The sequence below is a fragment of the Pseudopipra pipra genome, chromosome 21 (assembly GCF_036250125.1).
Source record: "Pseudopipra pipra isolate bDixPip1 chromosome 21, bDixPip1.hap1, whole genome shotgun sequence".
Classification (NCBI taxonomy): Eukaryota; Metazoa; Chordata; class Aves; order Passeriformes; family Pipridae; genus Pseudopipra; species Pseudopipra pipra.
The window spans coordinates 2,571,493-2,590,853 of NC_087569.1; the positions used below are offsets into that span (position 1 = coordinate 2,571,493).

The 19,361-nt window shown below is 64.5% G+C and overlaps 1 protein-coding gene across 3 annotated transcripts; it reads right to left on the bottom strand.

Annotated features, from left to right (window-relative positions):
• On the bottom strand, nucleotides 1–14,245 carry SEPTIN4 (septin 4). Of its 3 annotated transcripts, none has more exons than XR_010435590.1 (12): nucleotides 8,763–9,062; nucleotides 8,494–8,587; nucleotides 8,291–8,377; nucleotides 7,385–7,508; nucleotides 6,415–6,549; nucleotides 6,230–6,347; nucleotides 5,808–5,909; nucleotides 4,968–5,064; nucleotides 4,665–4,827; nucleotides 2,269–2,368; nucleotides 1,889–2,049; nucleotides 1–154 (listed from the first exon to the last, which is right to left on the bottom strand). XR_010435590.1 is itself a non-coding variant. In XM_064677628.1 (12 exons), the coding sequence occupies exons 1-12, from the start codon at nucleotides 14,228–14,230 to the stop codon at nucleotides 1,990–1,992; spliced, it is 1,587 nt and encodes a 528-aa protein (XP_064533698.1). In that variant the 5' UTR covers nucleotides 14,231–14,245; the 3' UTR covers nucleotides 1–1,989. The 3 variants fall into 3 exon arrangements, 2 of the variants coding, with proteins under 2 accessions (XP_064533698.1, XP_064533699.1); XM_064677628.1 differs by adding an exon at nucleotides 14,024–14,245 and having other exon boundaries at nucleotides 1–2,049; XM_064677629.1 differs by adding an exon at nucleotides 11,003–11,182 and having other exon boundaries at nucleotides 1–2,049.
• Between the last annotated feature and the right edge of the window lie 5,116 nt (nucleotides 14,246–19,361).

The window sequence follows — 19,361 nt, forward strand, 5'->3', positions numbered from 1 at the left end:
TTGCAGACAAGCTGGGTCAGCCGTTATTTATTGAGAACAGTTGTGGAGGGATAAAAATATTTCCACTAACTCTATAAGAATTTATAAACCTATACTCTGCTTATATCCGTTAACAAACGCCTCTAGGACCGTCATGCCAAGGGAGGAGGGGCTTCTGTAAGAAAATAGCGAGATTAAAAAAAGGAAAGCACTAATATACCCTGTGGGGCCCTGCCCGGGGGGCCCTGCCCACGGGGAACCCCTGGCTGGCACAGGGACACGGGGGGCACGTGCCTGGAGACCCACCCCGAGCCTCGGCCAGGCACAGCCCCCACCAGGGGAGAACCCACCTGGGGGACCCCACCTTGGGTGGCCCTGGTGGGGACAGGACCCCCCTGCCAGCGAGCTCCCAGTGATCCCACTGCTCCCAGTTCTGCCTCACCAGCCCCTTTTGTCCTTCCCCGGAGCCAGGAGGGAGCAGGAGCTGAAGGGGTTGGGATCCAGTCCCCAGGGACACCAGGAGGTGTGGGCCAGGCTCCCCCTGGGGACACACAGCGGGGCTTTGTCGGGAAGCAACACAGCTGGTGACATCCTGGGGGGACACAGGGACACAACACAGTGCCCTGCAGGGTGGGAACACGGGGGGGGACATCCTGGGGGGGACACAGGGACACAACACAGTGCCCTGCAGGGTGGGAACACAGGGGGGACATCCTGGGGGGACACAGGGAGGCAGCACAGTGCCCTGCAGGGTGGGAACACGGGGGGGACATCCTGGGGGGGACACAGGGACACAACACAGTGCCCTGCAGGGTGGGAACACGGGGGGGGGACATCCAGGGGGGGACACAGGGATGCAGCACAGTGCTCTGGGGGAACACAACATGGATGGGGACAGCCTGGGGGGGACAAGCTGCAGTGCTCCTGAGGGCAGCAACACCGAGGGGGACATCACAGGGGAACACGGGGACATTGTGGGGGAACATGGGGACATCACAGGGAAACATGGGGACATCATGGGGGAACACGGGGACATTGTGGGGGAACATAGGGACATCATGGGGGAACATGGGGACACCATGGGGGAACATGGGGACACACAGGGGAACATGGGGACACACAGCAGTGCTTCACTGAGAAGCAACATGGATGGGGACATCCTTGGAGAACACACAGGGATGCTCTGCCAGGAAGCAGCAGGGGCAGGGACATCCTGGGCACACAGGGACACCACAGACAAGCAAGTGGCACCACAGGCCAAAATACCAGCAGGGACAACGCCGTTGCCATGGGGTGGGAGGTGCCACAGGCACAGGACTGTCATTATTGCTTTACAGGGCCAACAGCCAGGGGGAGCCGGGCTGGGGACCCGACCTCTGATTTGGGGTTCAAGGGGCTTTCCCCAGGGCCCGGGATTCCTGGTGTCACTTCGTGGGGACAGGGTGAGGACACAGGGCTGGACACTGACACGTTCAGTCCCCCTGCACACGGACAGGGTGGTGGCTGTCCCTCCATCCCCTGGGTCCCCTGTGCCCCCCAGGAGCTGCTGTCCCTCTGTGCCAAGGCAACAAGCAGCCCTGTCCCCCACGGCGGGGCAGCTGGGGGGGCTGGCACCAGTGCCCCCGTTTCCTCTCCCCTTAAACCAGGGCCGAGCCGAGGTGAAGGCTGTGAGCAGGAGCCCGAGGTGACATGGGGACAGGGGGAGCGGGCTGGCCCAGAGCTGGGGGGACACAGGGAAAGCCAAAGCTTGGGGGACAAAGCTGTCCCCGGGGGCGGGGGGACACGGGGGCAGGGGACCCCCGGGCCGGGTGGGCTGTCCCCGGCTGTCCCCGGCTGTCCCCTGGGGCGGCGCTGGGCGGTGGATAAGGCGATACCGCAGCAGCTTTAAGGTGGCGGGTGCGGTTGGTACCGAGTCTGGCGGGGCCGGGCGGGGCGGAGCGTGATGTAAACATTTCTGATCCGGGGGCCGGGAGCAGGAGGAGGAGGAGGAGGAGGAGGCGGAGGAAGAGGCTAGTGTGAGTCCTTCATCTGCTTCTGGATCTTCTGCAGCATCTCCTGCATCCGCCGCAGCTGGAAGGGAGCAGAGCAGGGGTCACGGGGGGTGCCGGGATCAGCAGGAGGTGAGTGGGGGGAACATTCTGATGCCCCTCAGCACCTCCTGACCCTTGGCCTGAGGAGCAGCAGCTGCTGGGATGGTGCAGGAAGGGTGGCCCACGATGGATGTGCCACGGCTGGGGCTGCAGAGAGGGGAAAGGGGGGCTGGGGGGGCTCAGCCTCCCCCACACTCACCTCCTCGTCCTTCTCCCGGATGAGCTTCTCCGTCTCCACATCTGGCACTGGGGGGATGACGGGGATGGGAAAGTCTGTCCCACTCTCCCGTGTCAGCTTGCTGTGGGAAGACAGAGGAGGTGAGGATGCTTTCCCAGCCCCCCTGAGAGGACATTCCCCCACGGATACCCCATACCGTGCCGTGTCCACCACCCACCTGCACAGCCCCTGAGCCTCCAGGCATCAACACAAGAGGCCTCTTTCCAGGCACTGAGGATGTGAGAGGCTCCAGGTATCCCCCCAAACCCCAGCAACCCCAACCTGCCACACACCACTGGGAGGGGGGACAACCCAGGGACTTCCTGCAGACCCTCCCATTTTGGGAAGCATCCCACTGGGATTGGGCTCTGCTGGCCCAGTATTTTCTCTGCTGCTTTAAAACACCATAACCTCGGCACCTCCCCTCTCTGCCCTGCTGCTTCAGGACGGGCTCACCGGGCACCCCTGTGCCCAGCCAGCCCCAGGGATGCTCCACACCCCTTTTCCCGAGCCTCAGCTCCCGTTCAACCCCATTCCTGGAGGAGGGAGCAATGAGCATCCCCCCGAGGCCACCCCCCCTCGCAGGACTGCAGCCAGCCCGGATCGATGGCTTCTCCCATGCCCGAGGCACTGGGAGGGACCAGCTCTCCCATCCGTCCCTCTGGATGCCACGTGCCACCTCAGAGGGTGACGACAGGGCTGGGAGGGTCACACGTGCTGCCACGTGCCACCGCCACGTGCCACCACAGCGTGGCCCCTCCAGTGATGGACACTGGATGTGGCACGGGCAGGACGGGCCATCCCTGCCCTGTGGGGTCCCATTGTGCCAGGGGGCTGTGCCAGGGCAAGGGACAGGGTTTGGCCACGTTTTGAGGTGCCTTGGAAGTCGCTGCCCGTTGTCACGGCTCCTCGCCCTGGGGGGACACAGTGGGGAGCACATGGAGCTCCCTCCACCCCTGGCAGCGGGACAAGGCTGGAGCCAGGCACCAGCACTGGGATGAGCAGCTCCACCAGCCCAGCAAAGACTGTCTGCACTCCAAAATCACTTCCCCCGGGAGGGCAGGACTTTGCCAGTCACCGGGGGGTTCGGTGCCACCAACTGGGGCCACATGTCCCCAGCCCTGGGAGAGTGGGGGTGATGGCACCAGCACACAGCATCCTCCTGGCACCCCAAGGGCAGCCTGTGTGGGACACGAGTGGGTGACCACGGGGCTGGGGGGTGGCCACGGAGCCGGGGGGTAGCCACGGGGCAGGCTCGCCTCGAGGGCGGCTGCCCGGCCCTTGCGCTGGCACAGAAGGACCAAGACAGTGTTGGGTACCAACAAGTACTTTATAGGGGGGCCAGGGGGATGGCAGGGGGTGGCAGGGGGTGGCAGGGGGAGGAGGGCGGAGCCCAGCGCGGCCCCGGCCGGTCGCGGCTCAGTCGGCGGAGCAGTCGGCGCAGCACAGCCTCAGCACGGAGGGACGGCCCCTGCCCGGGGCACGCAGGGAGAGACCGTTTAGAGGTGCCTAGAGAGGTGCCTACAGCCCCTGGCAGCCCCCCACAGCGCTGCTTCAGCCCCCCCGCCCCACAGAGCCTCCACTCGCTCCCACACTGCTCCAACCCCACGGCTGGAGGGTCCCAGAGGGACCCTTCCTTGGGGGGCTCCCTCGGCATCTTGGAGTGGCTAAAGGGGATGTGGGTGCCATGGCTGCAGCTGGTCTGGGAGCAGAGCCCCAGCACGGGATGTTTGTCTGGGTCCTGCTCTGTTCCCGGAGCCTGCAGGAATGCAGGGTCCTCCTCACTGCTGGAGCATCCCCTCCCAGCCAGCCCCAGGGGGATGCAGGATCCCCCTCACTGCTGGAGCATCCCCTGAGACATGCCCTGGCCGGGGGGGACACGGGGCATGCTGGTAGAGCATACCCCCACACCCCTCCCAGCCCTGGGGGCACACAGGGTGCCCCTCACTGCTGGATCATCCCCCTCCATCAATCCCAGCCTTGGGGAGATACAGGGTCCCCCCTCCACTGGATCATCCCCCTCTGTCAATCCCAGCCCTGGGGGGATGCAGGGTCCCCCTTACTACCCCAGCCAGCCCCGAGGGTGACACAGGATCTCCCTCACTGCTGGAGAATCCCCACCTAAGACAGACCCAGCCCTGAGCGACACAGGGTCCCCCTCACTTCTGGCCCATCCCCCCCAGCCATTCCCAGCCCTGTGGCACAGGAAGGGCCCCCCACCCCAACCCCCAACCCCCTGCCCACCCCAGCACAGACAGGCACACAACCCCAACCCCTGGAGACCACCGCTGGCAGTGGGTTGGGGTCACCCCGAGGAGAGGACACCTCCCCCCCACCCGTCCCTGCCCAGCCTGGCCCCGCCTCTGCCAGCCCCGTACTTGCGGTTCCTCTCCTTCACCACCATGCGGGTCATGCTCTGGATGCACTGGGTGCGGTAGTTCTCGTAGTGGGTCTCCCTCGTCACGTCCTTCAGGTCCTGCATGTGGGTCCTCACCAGCATCGTCCGCAGCTTCACGAAGTCGCAGTGGGACGGGTTCTCCACTGCGGGGCAGCCCGAGGTCAGGGGGCTCCCCGAGGTCAGGGGGCTCCCCAACCCCCCCCCGGGGCTCAGCAGCACCAACATGGGGCGACATCCCCATCCCCAGATGGCCGTGGGGACAGTGGGGACAGCCTGGCGTTACCTTCCACGATGCCCCAGGGGTAGAGGCGCCCGCGGACGCGCCGGCCCTTGGCCTCCACCACCGTGTTGCTGCCGATGACGGCGAAGGGGATACTCTCCTGCAGGAGGGGGTGGGAGAGACTGAAATGTTGTTCATTGTCTTAAACGTTGTCAAAATCATAGAATCATAGAATCAGCCGTGTTGAAAAGGACCTCTGAGATCATCAAGTGCAGCCCTTGATCCACTATCACCGTGGTTACCAGACCATGGCACCGAGTGCCACATCCAGTCTCATCTTAAAAACCTCCAGGGACGGAGAATCCACCACTTCCCTGGGCAGCCCATTCCCATGGCTGATTACCCTCTCTGGAAAGAATCATAGAAAGGTTCTTTGTCAAACTGCAAAGTGGCCTGTCTGAGGCTCATTTGCACCTTGATTCAGGCAGAGGCATTTCTAATAATTTTAATAACAGGGGGTCAGCAGGGCTCTGTCCTGCCTGCCATGCCCCACATCCCTCCCCAGGTATCTCCTCTGCTGTGTCCAGCATCCCTTTGCCAAGATATCTCAAGCTGTGGAGATCCAGGGACAGTGGCACGAGCTTCTCCGCCCCTTCCCCCTCCACCAAGCCGTGGGATCTTGGCGATGTGTCTGGGTAGTGTGACACGTACCAGCCCCTCCACGCTGGGGCTGCTGCAGAGCTTCTGTGGCCCCAAAAACTTCTGCAGGTACCCCAGGGTGACGTGCCCTCCCTGCAGAGCTTGTGTGGCCCCAAAAAGTCCTACAGGTACCCCAGGATGATGTGTCCTCCCAACCATGGGGCTCTGCCCCTCCAAGGAGGGAGCTGCAGGAGCCAGACCCACCTTTAGTGCCTGGTCCTGCAGCTTGAACTCCTCATCCTCGTCCGAGTCACACTCGGGGAACTGGTAGATGCGGATGCCGTAGTGGTCAATCTCCTCCCGGATCTGGAGGCAGACATCTCCCTCAGGGCAGGGCTCCAGCCCTCAGGAAGGGGTGAGAGACACCACACAGTGCCAGTATCCCCCAAAAGCCTGTTCCCCCCAGACTAGGTGTCACAGACACCCCTCAAACCCTCCCAGCCCCCAGCTGAGCCCCAGGGAGATCCTGGGTGGCCACGGGGTCAACATGGTCCTCCATGGAGAATGCTCCCGGCCAAAGTCCAGGCAGGAGATGGACAGAGCCCCCAGCCAAGCGGGGACCCCCAGAGCACCCCACACCCAGGGACCCACCGGGATGGCTCCAGGCTGGAGCGATCCCCCCTCACCTTGTTCTTCATGCGCTCCACCTCGGCGGGGGTCAGCGTGTCCGCCTTGGCCAGCACCGGCACGATGTTCACGCGCTGGTGCAGGGCCCTCATGAACTCCACGTCCAGGGGCCGGAGCCTGCGGGGGGAGCCTGGTGAGCCCCACCAACCCCTCCCCAGCCCCCCCCGCCCGGCAGTGCCCCTACCCGTGGCCGAAGGGCGAGATGAAGTAGATGCAGCAGTGGACACGGTTGTCCTGGATGTTTTTCCGGTTGAGGCCACTTTCGTCACGGAAATACTGCTCGAACTGCTGGTCGATGTAGTCGGCCACGGGCTTCCAGCTGCAGGGACAGTGGGGTGACATCGAGTCCTCTGGGGGACCTCCAAGCTTTCTGTGGACCCCTGGGCTTTCTGTGGACCCTCAGCTCCCACCCATCCCACCCCTCGTGCCGTGCCCACCCTCTTGGGCGAGGGTGCAGGGGGAAAGAAAGGTCCTGCAGCTGGTGGTGACAGGCCTTACTGACTCCAGGCTGCTGATTTCAGGTGAGAAATATGGTTAAGAGATAACCTGATGCTCCTTGTGTGCCATTAGAGCAAGTATTAATTGATGTTATGTCCTAGAGGATTGGTATTAGGCACTGGAACATTCCTGTGTCCAGGAGGATCCAGTGGGTTGCACATATAACTTAACATTATACATATAAGTTAAGTTATATGTATATATATATACACTTATAAGTCAACATTATACATATAAGTTAAGTTATATGTGTATACATATATATACACACTATATACACTATATATAAACACACCATATATATACTATATATATGTATGTATGTGTATATATATATATATACTAACTTGTACATATTATATGTAAACCAAGTTAATTTAGTTTACATATAATACTTGTAAGTTCACATTGAGTAGGTTTTAGTCTGAACTGTTGAATTAATTCCTAGAACATTCCATATCTGTTCCTTGTGCCTGGATCTGTTGTTGTCTTGGCTGGGAGTTTATGGGGTGAAGCACAAAAATCGATGTGGGTCATGCACACAAAGGATGTGAGATTTTCCTACATGGTAGTGTGTATAATGTGGGAAATAATTTAATGTAAAGTAATACATACTATAAAATGTGGGCTCCTTTGGAGCACCCCCAGGGACTCACCACTCGGTGTTGTTGACGGCGTCACCGAAGCCCGGCGTGTCCACGATGGTCAGGCGCAGCTTCACCCCCTTCTCCTCGATGTCCACCACGTGCTTGGTGATCTCCACCGTCTGCGTGATGCGCTCTGGGGTGGCAGGAGACACGTCAACAGCGGGGACACCACGGGCAAGAGAGGATGGAGGTGACAGGACAGGTGTCACCCCCTCCCCAGGGGCTGGGGTGGCTTTGCTGGATCGCTCCTGACACAGGGTGTCCAGCTCCATACCATGGTCTCCACATCCCCATGGATCCCCATGGATGCCCACCCATGCCACCTGCACCCCAGGACCCCAGCTCGGGCAGCACAGGGGTCTGCTGGGGGTGACATTGCTGTGGGAGCATTGAAGGCCCCTGTACCCCTATGTCTGACCCCACAGCTCCAGGCTGCACATGCCCCTTCACCCCCAGCACCCCTCCATGTGGAGCATCCCTAAGGATGCTCCTGCTGCATTGTGTTCTTTGGCTTTCACTCCAAGCAACGGAAACAAGTGAAACAAACCCCACGAACTCCTGGGGATTTGGGCAAGTTTGGGCCATTTTAATTCAAAAACTGCCTGTAGCTGAACTGGCCCCAGATCCTGACTGCCCTCAGCCTCCTGGATTTGCTGCAATTCCCAACAAGCCAGGGCTTGTTTTCCCTGTGGGGACAAAGCCCCTGTGGGGGGTCCCCGTGCTGGGCAGGGGGGTCCCTGCTGCTTTGGAGCCGTCCCAGGGCCAGCAGGTGGTTGGCAACGGGCCACATGTGGCTTCAGGGGAGCCCAGCTGGACAGGGAGAGGGGCTGCAGCCCCCCAGGGGCATCACGGGGCTCTGCCACCCCCCCGTATCACCAGGACACCCCAGGTGGGCTGTGACTGTCCCCCCCTCACCTTCAGCATTCAGCAGCTTTCTGTCCCTGTACATGTCCGTCAGGAACAGGCTGTTCACCAGCGTGGACTTGCCCAGCCCGGATTCCCCTGGAAAAGGGGGACAAGGGTGAGGGGGTGTAGCCAGTACCCCCCACACCCTGCCCCGTGGTGTTTGGGCTCCAGAGTGGGCTCAGCCCCCCCCAGCCCAGCTGGGCCCCCCGTACCTGCCACCATGAGGGTGAAGTCAAAGCCCTTCTTCACCGACTTGCGATGCACCTGGTTGGGCAGGGTGGCAAAGCCCACGTACTCCTTGTCATCCTGCGGGCAGAGGGGACGTGGGACAAGGGACAACACCTCCTATCCTGGCAGGCCACCCCCCTCCTCCCGCCCCCCAGGCTTTGTGGTTGCAGGATGGGAACACCCTCCACCGTGACTCCTGCAGCCCCTCACCCTCTGTGTGTCCCCCCCGCCCCTCCACGGACACATCCCGCACCTCGGAGGAGTCGTAGGGGTCCAGCTGCCCCCAGGGGCTCCGCGGGCGGTTGGGGCTGGGGGGCGGGGGGGCTGCGATGTGCTGCGGGGTATCCAGGGGCCGGGACCGGGAGAAGATCCTGGAGTCCCTCTCGTCCGTGGCTTCTTCGGCGGGGCCCCTGCCCGCAGTGCCCAGGGGGTGGCCGGGCTCCCGACGGCCCTCCGGAGTCTCCACCTTCCTGGGGCTGTCGGCCGGAGGGCAATCCCGCAGGAATTGGGTCAGCTCAGCCTCGTCCGAGTCCTCCTTCAGGAAACGCTTTATCTGGGGGACACGGGAGGAGGTGACACTAACGGTGGCAGTGCCAGCCCGAGGCGGCACCACCCGACTCAGCAGCACAAGCCCCCGAACCGCAGCAGCCAGACACGTGCAGCCTAAGGATGGCAGGGGTGGGAGGAGAGGGGGGACACGGCCACCCCAGGGGACGAGCCACCACCCTGGGGACAGCCCTGGGGACATCCATGGGGATGGCAGTGGGGACAGCCGTGGTCCTGTGCACCCTGGGCTCTTACAGCTTGTGTTGTGGGGACGGCAGCCAGCTCCTGGCACTCCGGGGCACAGGGATGGGCACCATCCCCCTGGGTACCCTGCCGCTCCTCGGGGTCTTCCGGGGTGGCCAGGACCCCCACACACCCCATGGCCTGCCGGGAGGGTGGGATGGGGCGCCGGGGAGGAGGGAGAGACACCGAGAAGTGATTAAGAGCAGTGTGGGGGGGAAGCTGGAGTGGGGCTGGGGCCGGGGGGAGGCAGAGAGTGGGCAAGGGTCTGCTCGTGCCCCCCCACCTGCCCACTTGTGGGGTTTCAGCGTGGGCGATGGCCCAAGGAACTGCTGTCCTTGCGGTCCCAGGGGACAGCCAGGGCAGGGGACCAGGCCCAGAGATGTCACCAGGACCCCGACACCCCCTCCCCGGCTCTGCCCATCCTGGAGCGGGCGCAGGCAGCAGCGCCAGGGAGGGGCTGGGGGGGCCAGGCACAGCGACCCCCGGCTGGTGGCCCTGTGGGGCGGCGGGTGGGGACGAGGGCCGGGGCCGCCGGCTTTGGGATGGCTCCACATCCTGTTTACGAGCACTGGCGGGAGGAGACGCGTTCCCAAGGGCATGTCCGGCAGTAGCTCCCGCGGGACCAAGGTCCCCAGGCTCCTGCCGTGGCAACTGCCAGGAGACCCCATGGGCAGCGAGACCCCCAAACAGGGGGCACGGCGCGTCTGGGGGAGCCCTTGACTCTGCAGGCTCCCAGCTGGGGGTCAGTGCTCCCCCAGATCGGGGGCCCTCGAGGCGAGAGCCCTCCATGGGGACACGTGTCCTCCCGCAGCCGTGTCCCCGCTCGCTGGGCGGGCAGCGGTGCCGGCGGCGAGGCGGGATGCGCGGAATTAGCGGGCTGGAAACAAGGTCACGGCGCTGCCGGCGCTGAGCGCTCGCACGGCTGCCCCTTCTCCTGCTGCCCCTTCTCCTGCTGCCCCCCTCTCCTGCTGCCCCCCTCTCCTGCTGCCCCCCTCTCCTGCTGCCCCCTGCTCCTGCTGCCCCCTCTCTTGCTGCCCCCTCTCCTGCTGCCCCCTCTCCTGCTGCCCCTTCTCCTGCTGCCCCCCTCTCCTGCTGCCCCCTCTCCTGCTGCCCCCCTCTCCTGCTGCCCCCTCTCCTGCTGCCCTCTGCTCCTGCTGCCCCCTCTCCTGCTGCCCCGCGCCTCCAGCACGGGGGGACGCGGTGCCAGGCTTAGGGACAGCAGGTGCCCCTGTGGCGGGGGCTGCAGGACCCGCTGTTTCCCTGTCCCCCCTCCGGTCCCGAATGCTCGGTGGGTCTGTGCGAGCGAAGCATCCTCTTCCTCACCGACCTTGCTCTGGGGGGGCTCAGCTCCAGCCCCCGCCACAGCACGGCCGGGCCGGGGGCACACGGGAGTGGGAGGTGATGCCACCGCCACCTCCGAGCGCCTCCAGTGCCGCTGCCGCTCCTTCCCTCGGGGCTCCGGCCCTTCGGGGCTCCCCCTCACCCCCCACCCCCAGTGAGGCCGAATGGCCTCGGCGGTGCTGCAGCACCGGAGGGGTTTGCGCCACATCCTTGGGGCTCCTGCAGCAAGTGCAGCCCCCAGCAGGGCTGTTCCAGGGACGGAGCATCGGCTGTGGCACCTTCCCGCAGTATCAGGGTGCTCCGGGTCCCCCATCCCCTCTGCCCCCTCTCTCGCCCCGCCGGGGACGGTCGGTGCCCCCGTACCTCTTGCCCAGGCTGCAGCTCTGGGCAGGTGGCCATGGCACAGCCGGTGTCGCCCGTGGCCAGGAGCAGATGCCGAGTGGTCCCGGCTGCGCCGAGGGAAGGGGAGCGGCATTAGCATAACTCCACCCTGGGCAGGCTCCGCGCCGGGCGCCCAGGGCACCCAGGGGCCAGGCACGGCCCCTGCGGGGGCTGCGGGGCACAGGAGGGCAGAGGGACCCCCGGAGCAAAGCCAAGCCCAGCTCCTGCCCGGCTGCCGAGATTTCAACGACCAGAAAAGCACCGTTGGCCAAGAAGGTGGCAAGGGAGGTACTGGGGGGCTGCAGGACGACCATCATCATCACCATCATCCCTGGGCTGAACACACAGCTTGGCTACAGCCCGGGAGGACACTCGGTCCTTGGAAACACCTTTGTCTCAGGACAAAACCGCCCTCTGTCCTGGGACAAAAACCCCCTCCATCCTCAAACAAAACCCCCCTCCATCCTGCTGCACAGCACATGCTTTCCTGCTCCTCACCCTGGAGCACCCCACAGACACCAGCCAGGGAGGGCTCCACAGCCTCTTTGAGGGGAGAAACCCAGTTTTCCATGAAAAGCTGTTTAAAAACTCCACACTTTTGCACCTGACAATTAAAGCTTCCCCCCACGGCTCCAAGTTCCTGCTGGAGCTGGGCCTCCCTGGGAAGGACACAGTCCCAGACTGGGAGAAGCAGGGACGCTGCCCACCACAGGGATCCCAGGCTCCTGCGTTCCTGCCTCGGCTTTCCCGGCTCATCCCCGGGCTGCGGAGGGTTAACAGTGCCCCAGGAGGAGCCGTGGGTGGCAGCCAGGGTTCCCCAGCTGTCACCTCGGGGTCACCAGGGACGCTGATTCACCTTGATGCATTGTCGGGATGCATCAGAGCCGCTCAGGCGCGATCCAGGGGCTCTCGGCCGCTTTCCAAGCGTCCCAGCCCGCACTCCCGGCTGGAGCAGGGATTTACGGCAGCGAGAGCCCGGGGCTGCGCCAGTGCCCCCGTAAGCAGATTACACACCCGGCTGAGTGCAAGGCGGCCTCACACCCGGGCTGTCACAGCCCCGGCGAGGTGGCACACGAGCTGCCTCCCCCTCGCCTGTCACTCCGCATCGCGCCAGCCCCGCACGGCGACAGCCCGAGGGTTGCGGCAGAGGGGGACGCGGGGACAGCGGGCACAGCCCGAGCTAGGAAAGCCTGGCTGTCCCTTAGCGGCTTCCCGCCAGGCACCGCATTCCCATGGGATGCGTTTCCCCAGCCTGTTTCTGCAGGGGGAGGAAGGGAACACCGCGGCGAGGTGCTGCCCGCACAGCCAGGCTGGCCGAGGTAAAGGTGACACCCAGAAGTGCCACCCAGAGCGCAGCACGCGCTGCTCCCCCGTGTCACTACGGCTGAGCTCCCCGGGCACAGGCGGCGTCCCCAAGGCACGAGCCCAGCACGGGACAGGAACACGGTGGCCCCCACCAAAGCCAGCAGTACCAGGAGCAGCCTGGCTCTCCCCCGGGACAGGCCTGCTCCGGGTGCACGGGATGGTCCCACCGGAGAACCAGAGCTCTCCCCTGCCACCCATCAGCAGCATCCCATTGGGAATCTGAGTCTCCCAACAGCTCCCGGAGGAGCAGGGTGCTGGGCACCCTGTGGGTGAGGGGCAGGCAGCAGCGCGGGTCCTTGGTCACCAAGCAGGTGGGACAAGAGCCACATCCCTTGGTGCAGCAGCTCTAGCCGATTCCTGCAGGGAATCCTCCAGCTGGAAGGACCTGTGAGCACCTGCGGGGGGACCCCGGGATGGGGCCATGGGCGGTGGCTCTCCGTGAGCCGGGAAGTGACAGCGGGGGCTGTCCGGGCTGGGAACAAGGTGACATCTCAGCACGTGGGGACGGGCAAGATCCAGCCCACTCAGAGCCGGTAGCAGAGGTCGGGGGGTACCATTGCTCATCCCATTTCTCCGGCCGAGCCGTGAACTGCTTTGGGGACAGAGGGATGTGGCACCGGTATTGGGGGGCACCTGCTCCACCTCCGGGGGTCCTTCTGGACCACCTCCAGCCCCACATGCAGGGAGAAGGGAGCGCAGCTCCCTGCCGGTACCCAGCCGCGACCGCCGTCCTCCGCACAGATGTTCCCGAGCCTGGCTCTGTGCATCCCAAAGCCACAGTTTGGAGCCTGTCGGGAAGGCGCTCGTTGCGACACGCTCCGCCAGCCGCCCTCCTTCCTCCCTGCTTCCACTGCGTCCAGCCCCCGAGGAATGTGCCGGGCTGGTTCCCACGGCGGCTGCCGGGGAAGGGCGGCCACAGCGCTCCCCACCAAGGGCACTTGTCCCAGCGGCCGCCACCCCGGTGCCACGCGAGCCACGGCCACAGCCCGCCGTCCCCATCCCCACCCTGGGCACGGCCAGTGGCCGGAGGTCCCCGCGGGGACGTGGCCCTGCCGAGCGGCTCCCGGGGACCCGCCACCGCCGCGGAGGGGGGAGGCGGGACGAGAGATGCAGGACAAGCTCCCGCGGGCCGGGAATGCCAGTGGCGTCTCCGGACCTTGCCGGTGAGTGCAGAGCCCGCTCCGTGCGTGTGACAGTCCCCGCCGAGGGCCCGGCCAGGCTGGCGGTGCCACCAGCGCCGCAACCCGGGGACCTGCCAGGAGCCGCGCTGGGGAGCGATGCTCGGCACGGAGCCACCCGAGAGCAGCCCCCGCTGCCCACGCACGGACCCGGCGGGGGGAGGCAGGACGCGGGGACACTCAGGTGACGCTCCCGAGCGCTGCCCGCCCCGATGCCGCGCTGAGGGGCCCGCGGCCGCCCCCCGCCTCCCCCGCGGGGCCCGGGCAGGTGCCGCCCGTGTCCCCCCCGCGCTCCGCTGCGGCACCGGCGGCCCCGGGTCCGCTCCGCCCCCGCGCACCGTCACCTTCACGGAGGGCACCGGAGCGGGCCCGCGCTGCGGGAGCGGGAGCGGGCCCGTGCCACGGTGCGGGGCGGTGCGGGGCAGCCCGGGCCGGTGTCTCCGCTCCCCGCCGGCCTTACCATGGCTGCGGCGCCGGGCGCCGTCCGGGAGCGGCGGCTGCCGATGGGCACGGCCGGGCCCCGCCGCGGATTAGCAGAAATAGCAGCGGCGGGGGCGGGGGCGGCCCCGGGGCGGGGCGGGCCGGGGGGCGGGGGGGGGCGGCCGCTCGGCATCACCGGCGGCGGCACCGGGCACCGGCACCGGCGTCCGGCAACAGAGTCGGGCATCGGGCACCGGCATCAGCACCGGCATCGGAAACAGCGCCTGGCACCGGGCACCGGCACCGGGGCCAAGCACGGCACACCGGGCACGGGCACCAACATCAAGCATTGGGAACCCGGCACCCGGAGCAGGCACTGGACACCAGGCAGTGGCATCAGGCACTGGGTACCAGCACTGGGCACCAGCACCTGGGTATGGGCATCCAGCCTTGGCACAGAGCACTGCCATCAATCCCGGGCACTGGTCCTGGGCACTGGCATCGGCACCCAGCCCGGGCACCGAGCACTGCACCAGGCCCTGGGGTCAGGCACTGGCTCTGGCATCACTCACCAGGCAGCAGGCACTGCACAGTGGGCACGGGGCGGTGGTACAAGGCAGCAACACCAGGCACAGGGCTCTGGCATCAGGGCACCAACACTGGATACCGGGAACAGGGCACTGCAGCAGGGACAGGGCACCAGTACCAGGGACAGGGCACAGGCACTGGGTACCAGTACTGGGTACTGGACATTGTCAGGACCCAGTACAGGCAGTGGGTACAAGGCCTCAGCAGCAGTTACTGACTGGCACAGATGAGAGGGAACAGCCCCAGTGCCAGGGAGTGACTCCTGGGAGTGGGTACCAGTACTGGGCATTGCTCTGTGGGTACCGGGTACTGGGCAGGAGACATAGGGCTCCACATAAGCCACCGGGTGTTGGGAGCACTGGGCACCAGGTAGTGGGTATTGGGTACTGGAAAAACATGCCAACACCACCCATCACACATCACCTGGTGGGTACCAGGGGCTGAGGACACAGTGAGCACGGGGCACTGGATCCCAGCCTTTTCCAGTGCTCCCTCTGCAGAATGCCAACCTGCTTCTGCCTCCTGCAGCCCTTCCCAGGGCTGATGCCGAGCCATCCTGCCCCTGGCTGGTGTGTTGGCAACCTGGCACGGGGATCCAGCCACCCGATGCTCTGTGTCCCTGTCCCCATCCCACGCCAGGGGTGGAGTGACAGCCCCTTGCCGGGATGCCCCCGGCCTCGAGCCCGTGTGAATGGCAGTGTCTGTGTCCCCGTGCCCCGAGGGCAGGGGAGGACGCTGGCACCGCGGCTGGGGCACCGTGGGGCGCTGCTGTTCCGGCCAGGAAAGGGGCAGGGGGAGCCTTGGCTGGCAGAGGCCGTTCCCTGCCGTGAGCAGCTGGCACAGCCTCAGCCATCCCCAAATTTCAGTCTCCCGGTCCAGCTGCCCAGCAGGACTGTCCTTGTCCCCCTCAAATCAGGGGGGTGGCAATGCCACGTGCATCCCCAGAGCTTCCCTCTCATGGGCACCTCCTCCCTGCCTCAGTTTCCCTACCCATAAGGAAAACCAGTGGTAATTCCCCAGTGGGAAAAGATGGATCCAGCTCCACACAGACCCTGACAGAGGCTGTGTAACCCCACAGGGACCATCTCAGCCTTGTCCCCAACCTTGTCACCGCCTGGAGCCTCGTCCCCTGCCATGTTATGGAGCCAGACTGTGTCCAGATGGCTCCACATTCCCTTTATTCCCATAAATAACCACCACAGGCTCAGCACAGCCTCACAGAGCACCGGTGGCCACCCGGACCCCATATTTAGGGGGGCCAGGCAGGGATCCCACTCTCTGGAGACCCACCCTCACTGCCTGGAGGGCTCCAGGCAGGGGGCAGGTGGGGGCAGGCAGGGGCAGGCAGGTGAGGGTGGCTGTTTACATCCCTAATCCCCACAGCCAGCGCTTTCCTTCGAGATTACCGGGGATTAGGGGGGCTCCAGGAGCTCAGCCCCGGCTCTCCCTGCCCTTCAAGGAGCAGCGCCCGAGCCCCGCGGGGGTGGGAGGGCGGGCCGAGCACTGCTGTGATGAGCTGGGTGTTCTCAGCCCTGCCAGCGGGCACAGCATGGCGCAGCCACCAGCTTGCCACGGCCTCTCTCTAGTAGCCCAGTGCCCACCGAGCTGCAACCCGGGCTTTAAGGAGAGCATTAAAAGCTGAAGGGATCAGCTGAGGAGCGGGAGGGAGAGAACGGGCTGCACGGTCTCGGCTGGGGGATGACGCGGCGATGGTGACACCCAGGGGAGGTTGGCACAGCCCTAGAGGTCCCCAAGGTCCCCGAGGCACCCCGGTGTCCCTCACCCCGTCCGGCAGGTCCCAGCACGGCTGGGAAGCCACCGGGGCCCGGAGCTCTGTAATTACCATGGGAGGCCGAGTTATTTTGGGAAGCGGCTCCGCTGCTGCCAAAGCTTTTATTCCTCCAAACCAAAACAAGATGGAAAGAGCCCAGCCCAGGATGCTGCATCCGGCGGGCGTGGGGAGGTTAACTCCTCGCTGCCTGCACCCGGGGGGCTGCCTGCTCCCCCTGCCTGCACCCAGGGGCTGCCTGCACCAGGGGCTGCCTGCTCCCCCTGCCTGCTCTTCCTGCAACCCTGCCTGCACCCAGGGGCTGCCTGCTCCCCCTGCCTGCTCTGCCTGCATCTCTGCCTGCACCCAGGGGCTGCCTGCTCCCCCTGCCTGCACTCAGCAGAGCCCCAGCATCGAGACAGGTCCTGGGGGCTCGGGTTGCACTGAGGGGGCTTCGAAGGGCCAGTGGGGGAAGATCTGGGGTGGCAGAGGCCGCAGGGTGTCAGCCAGGCATGGGCTGGGGGTCAGCCCCGTCAACGGCTGCTGGCAGCTCCCGAGGCCGCATATTTGGATGCTTCCCTGCATCCGCCGTGAGAACGACTATTTTTAGCTCCTTCTGTTGCAACAGATGCAGTTTTGGGGGCTTCCCAGCGCAGTGGCAGGGCCGAGGAATGCCAGTGGAGAGGAGCACCTCGCTGCTGCCCCCAGGGAAACATATCCCAAAGCCCTGAAGGGTCCATCCCAAAAGCCTCCCCAAAGGACGGGCAGAGGTTGTGATTTCCAGTCTCCAAACAGACTCCAAGCTGGGAATAAACTCATTTTTCACAGCACGGAGAGGATAAGCCACATCAAGCATCCCACGGTGCCCCCCAAGTTCTGCTCCAGCACAATGTCCAGGTGGGTTTGGGGGTCTGTGCTCAGAGTGGACCCTAAAAACCTGGAGTGTAACTCCTGCCCTTTGGCTTATTTCCCTTGATCTGAGCCGGGGTTGCTCCCTGGGCTTGAGTCTTACAAGGCAGCAGAGAGCCCCAAAAGCTGGGGCCTTCTGGGGTCTCCCAAATCCAAACCCCACATGCCAGGGTCTCCCCAAACCCATGCACTGGGGTCCCCCAAGCCTTAAACCAGCCCCCAAACCTACACAACAGGGTCTCTCCATCCTTGTCTCCAAGGCAAAGGGGTCTGGGTGTGTGTGGGGGGGTCCATATTCCCCCATGTCCAACCTGTGCCAGCCCCTTGGAGGGGTTTGGACACAGATGAGTTCCATGGGATGGTGGCACAGCAGCAGGGACAGAGTCACAGCCATCCAAACCTGTGAGCCCAGGTGGTCCCACTCCAAGCCCTGTCCTGAGCCTTTCACAACTCGTCACACGCCGCCAGCCCCAAAAGCCCCTCACAAAGGACTCACCAGCCAAAGCTGCCCACTCCTGGTCCCACCTGGGCACCTGGTGGCACTGGGGAATCAGGAGTGCCCTGATGCCACCCCAAGCTCCCAGCCCATCACTCACCTCCTCTGGAACCCGTGCTGGGAAGGGTTTTGTGCCGGAGCTGGGGGAGGACGGCAGCGGGACCGAGGAGAAGCGATTTTTCCCATCGGAAGGAGCTGAGGTTTTCCAGGCCTGCCCTGGCTGTCCCCTCCCAGGCCCCTCTGTCCCCCAAGACCACCAGCTGGGTCAGGGATGGGGCCCACGTGTCCCCAGCTGGCAGAGAGGGGCAGGACAGCAGCGACGCACAGGCGAGCTGTATTCCCAGAGCTGTGTTTATAAATGTCACATTTACATAGACCCTACAAAAACTGCTGGCAAGTGAGGTGGGAATGCATGTCCCATGGGATTTCCCTGCCTGGATCTGCCTGGGATGAGCCTCATCTCTCAGGGACCAGGGGACATCTGGGGGACACACACACAGGGAGCTGCTGCAACAGCTCCTGCTTCCCATCCTCGTATCCCACACCCCGGCTCTGGGCAGAGGGTAAAGTGAGGCAGGTGGGTACTGACCCCCCAGCATTGGCCTCAGCCCCCACAGGGTTTTCAGGGGTCTGGATGTTCCCTGTGGAGTCACCAGGTCCTGGTGACACGTGTGACCCAAGCAGGTGGCTCCTATTCCAGCCCAGGCTGGGGGAGATGACACAAGGCTGTGACAGTGACACCTCTGTGTCCCTCATGGAGGGAGAGCTCAGGCCACTCCAGAACCACAGAAAGTCCCAGTCCTGAGTTGGAAGGATGGATGCTGTGCCCAGGGGACAAAGGGTGGCTCTGAGGACAGGGAGAGCCAGGTGCCAACATGGGATGGTGGATCAGAGGGGTGGAGGGTGGGAATGATCCCCAGATGTCTCTATTCCAGCCTCTAGCTCAGAGAGGGATGGGCTGAGGTGGAAAAGGCTCCAGAGGATGCCAGTGGCATCACCTGCTCACCACTGGAATATCCTCCTGTGTGGGTGACCCTTCCTCTGGCTGGAGATGGGAATCTGTCTCCATGGAGCTGGACACCCCAGAAGGACCCCAGTGACCCCTCACCAGTTCCACACACCCCTATGGAGCTGGGTGCCCTGACCAGTCCCCAGCAGCTCCTCTCCTTGTGAGGACCCCACTGCCCATCACCCCCTGTCCACAGGAGGGTCCCCACAGCCCCAGTGCCCACCCTGCCACAATTTTGGGAGGAGCCAGGCCCTTCCTCTTCCCTGGAGCCCCAAACTCACCCATGAAGAAGGTGATAAACCAGGTGGCCCATGGATCCTGGCTGGATCCAGAGCTCTTGGTCTGTCCTTGCCAGAGCCACTGGTGCCTTTGGCCACCACCTTGGTGGGGACATCTGGTTCCCCAGCTGCCACCATCCCAAACCGGGGTCAGGCCTGGGCAGAACCTTACCAGGGACACCCCTGGGTGGGCACAGAGCAGGAGCTGGTGGGGGGAGGACAGTGGGTGCAGTGGCAGCTCTTAATGGCCTGTGACCTGGTCTGGGTGTCCTTGTCCCCTCCTGGGAGGTGGTGGCTGAGGGGACAGAGAGGTGCTGGGAGTGAGGGGCC

What these genes read in the sequence shown, in the direction of transcription:
- SEPTIN4 (XM_064677628.1), bottom strand. Translation starts at nt 14,230, where the DNA reads ATGCCCGACTCTGTTGCCGGACGCCGGTGCCGGTGCCCGGTGCCGCCG. An exon ending in ACCCCTACGACTCCTCCGAG is followed by an intron (nt 8,588 to 8,762) that starts GTGCGGGATGTG and finishes CTCTGCCCGCAG; the next exon opens with GATGACAAGGAGTACGTGGG. An exon ending in TGGAGCGCATGAAGAACAAG is followed by an intron (nt 5,910 to 6,229) that starts GTGAGGGGGGAT and finishes GTCTGCCTCCAG; the next exon opens with ATCCGGGAGGAGATTGACCA.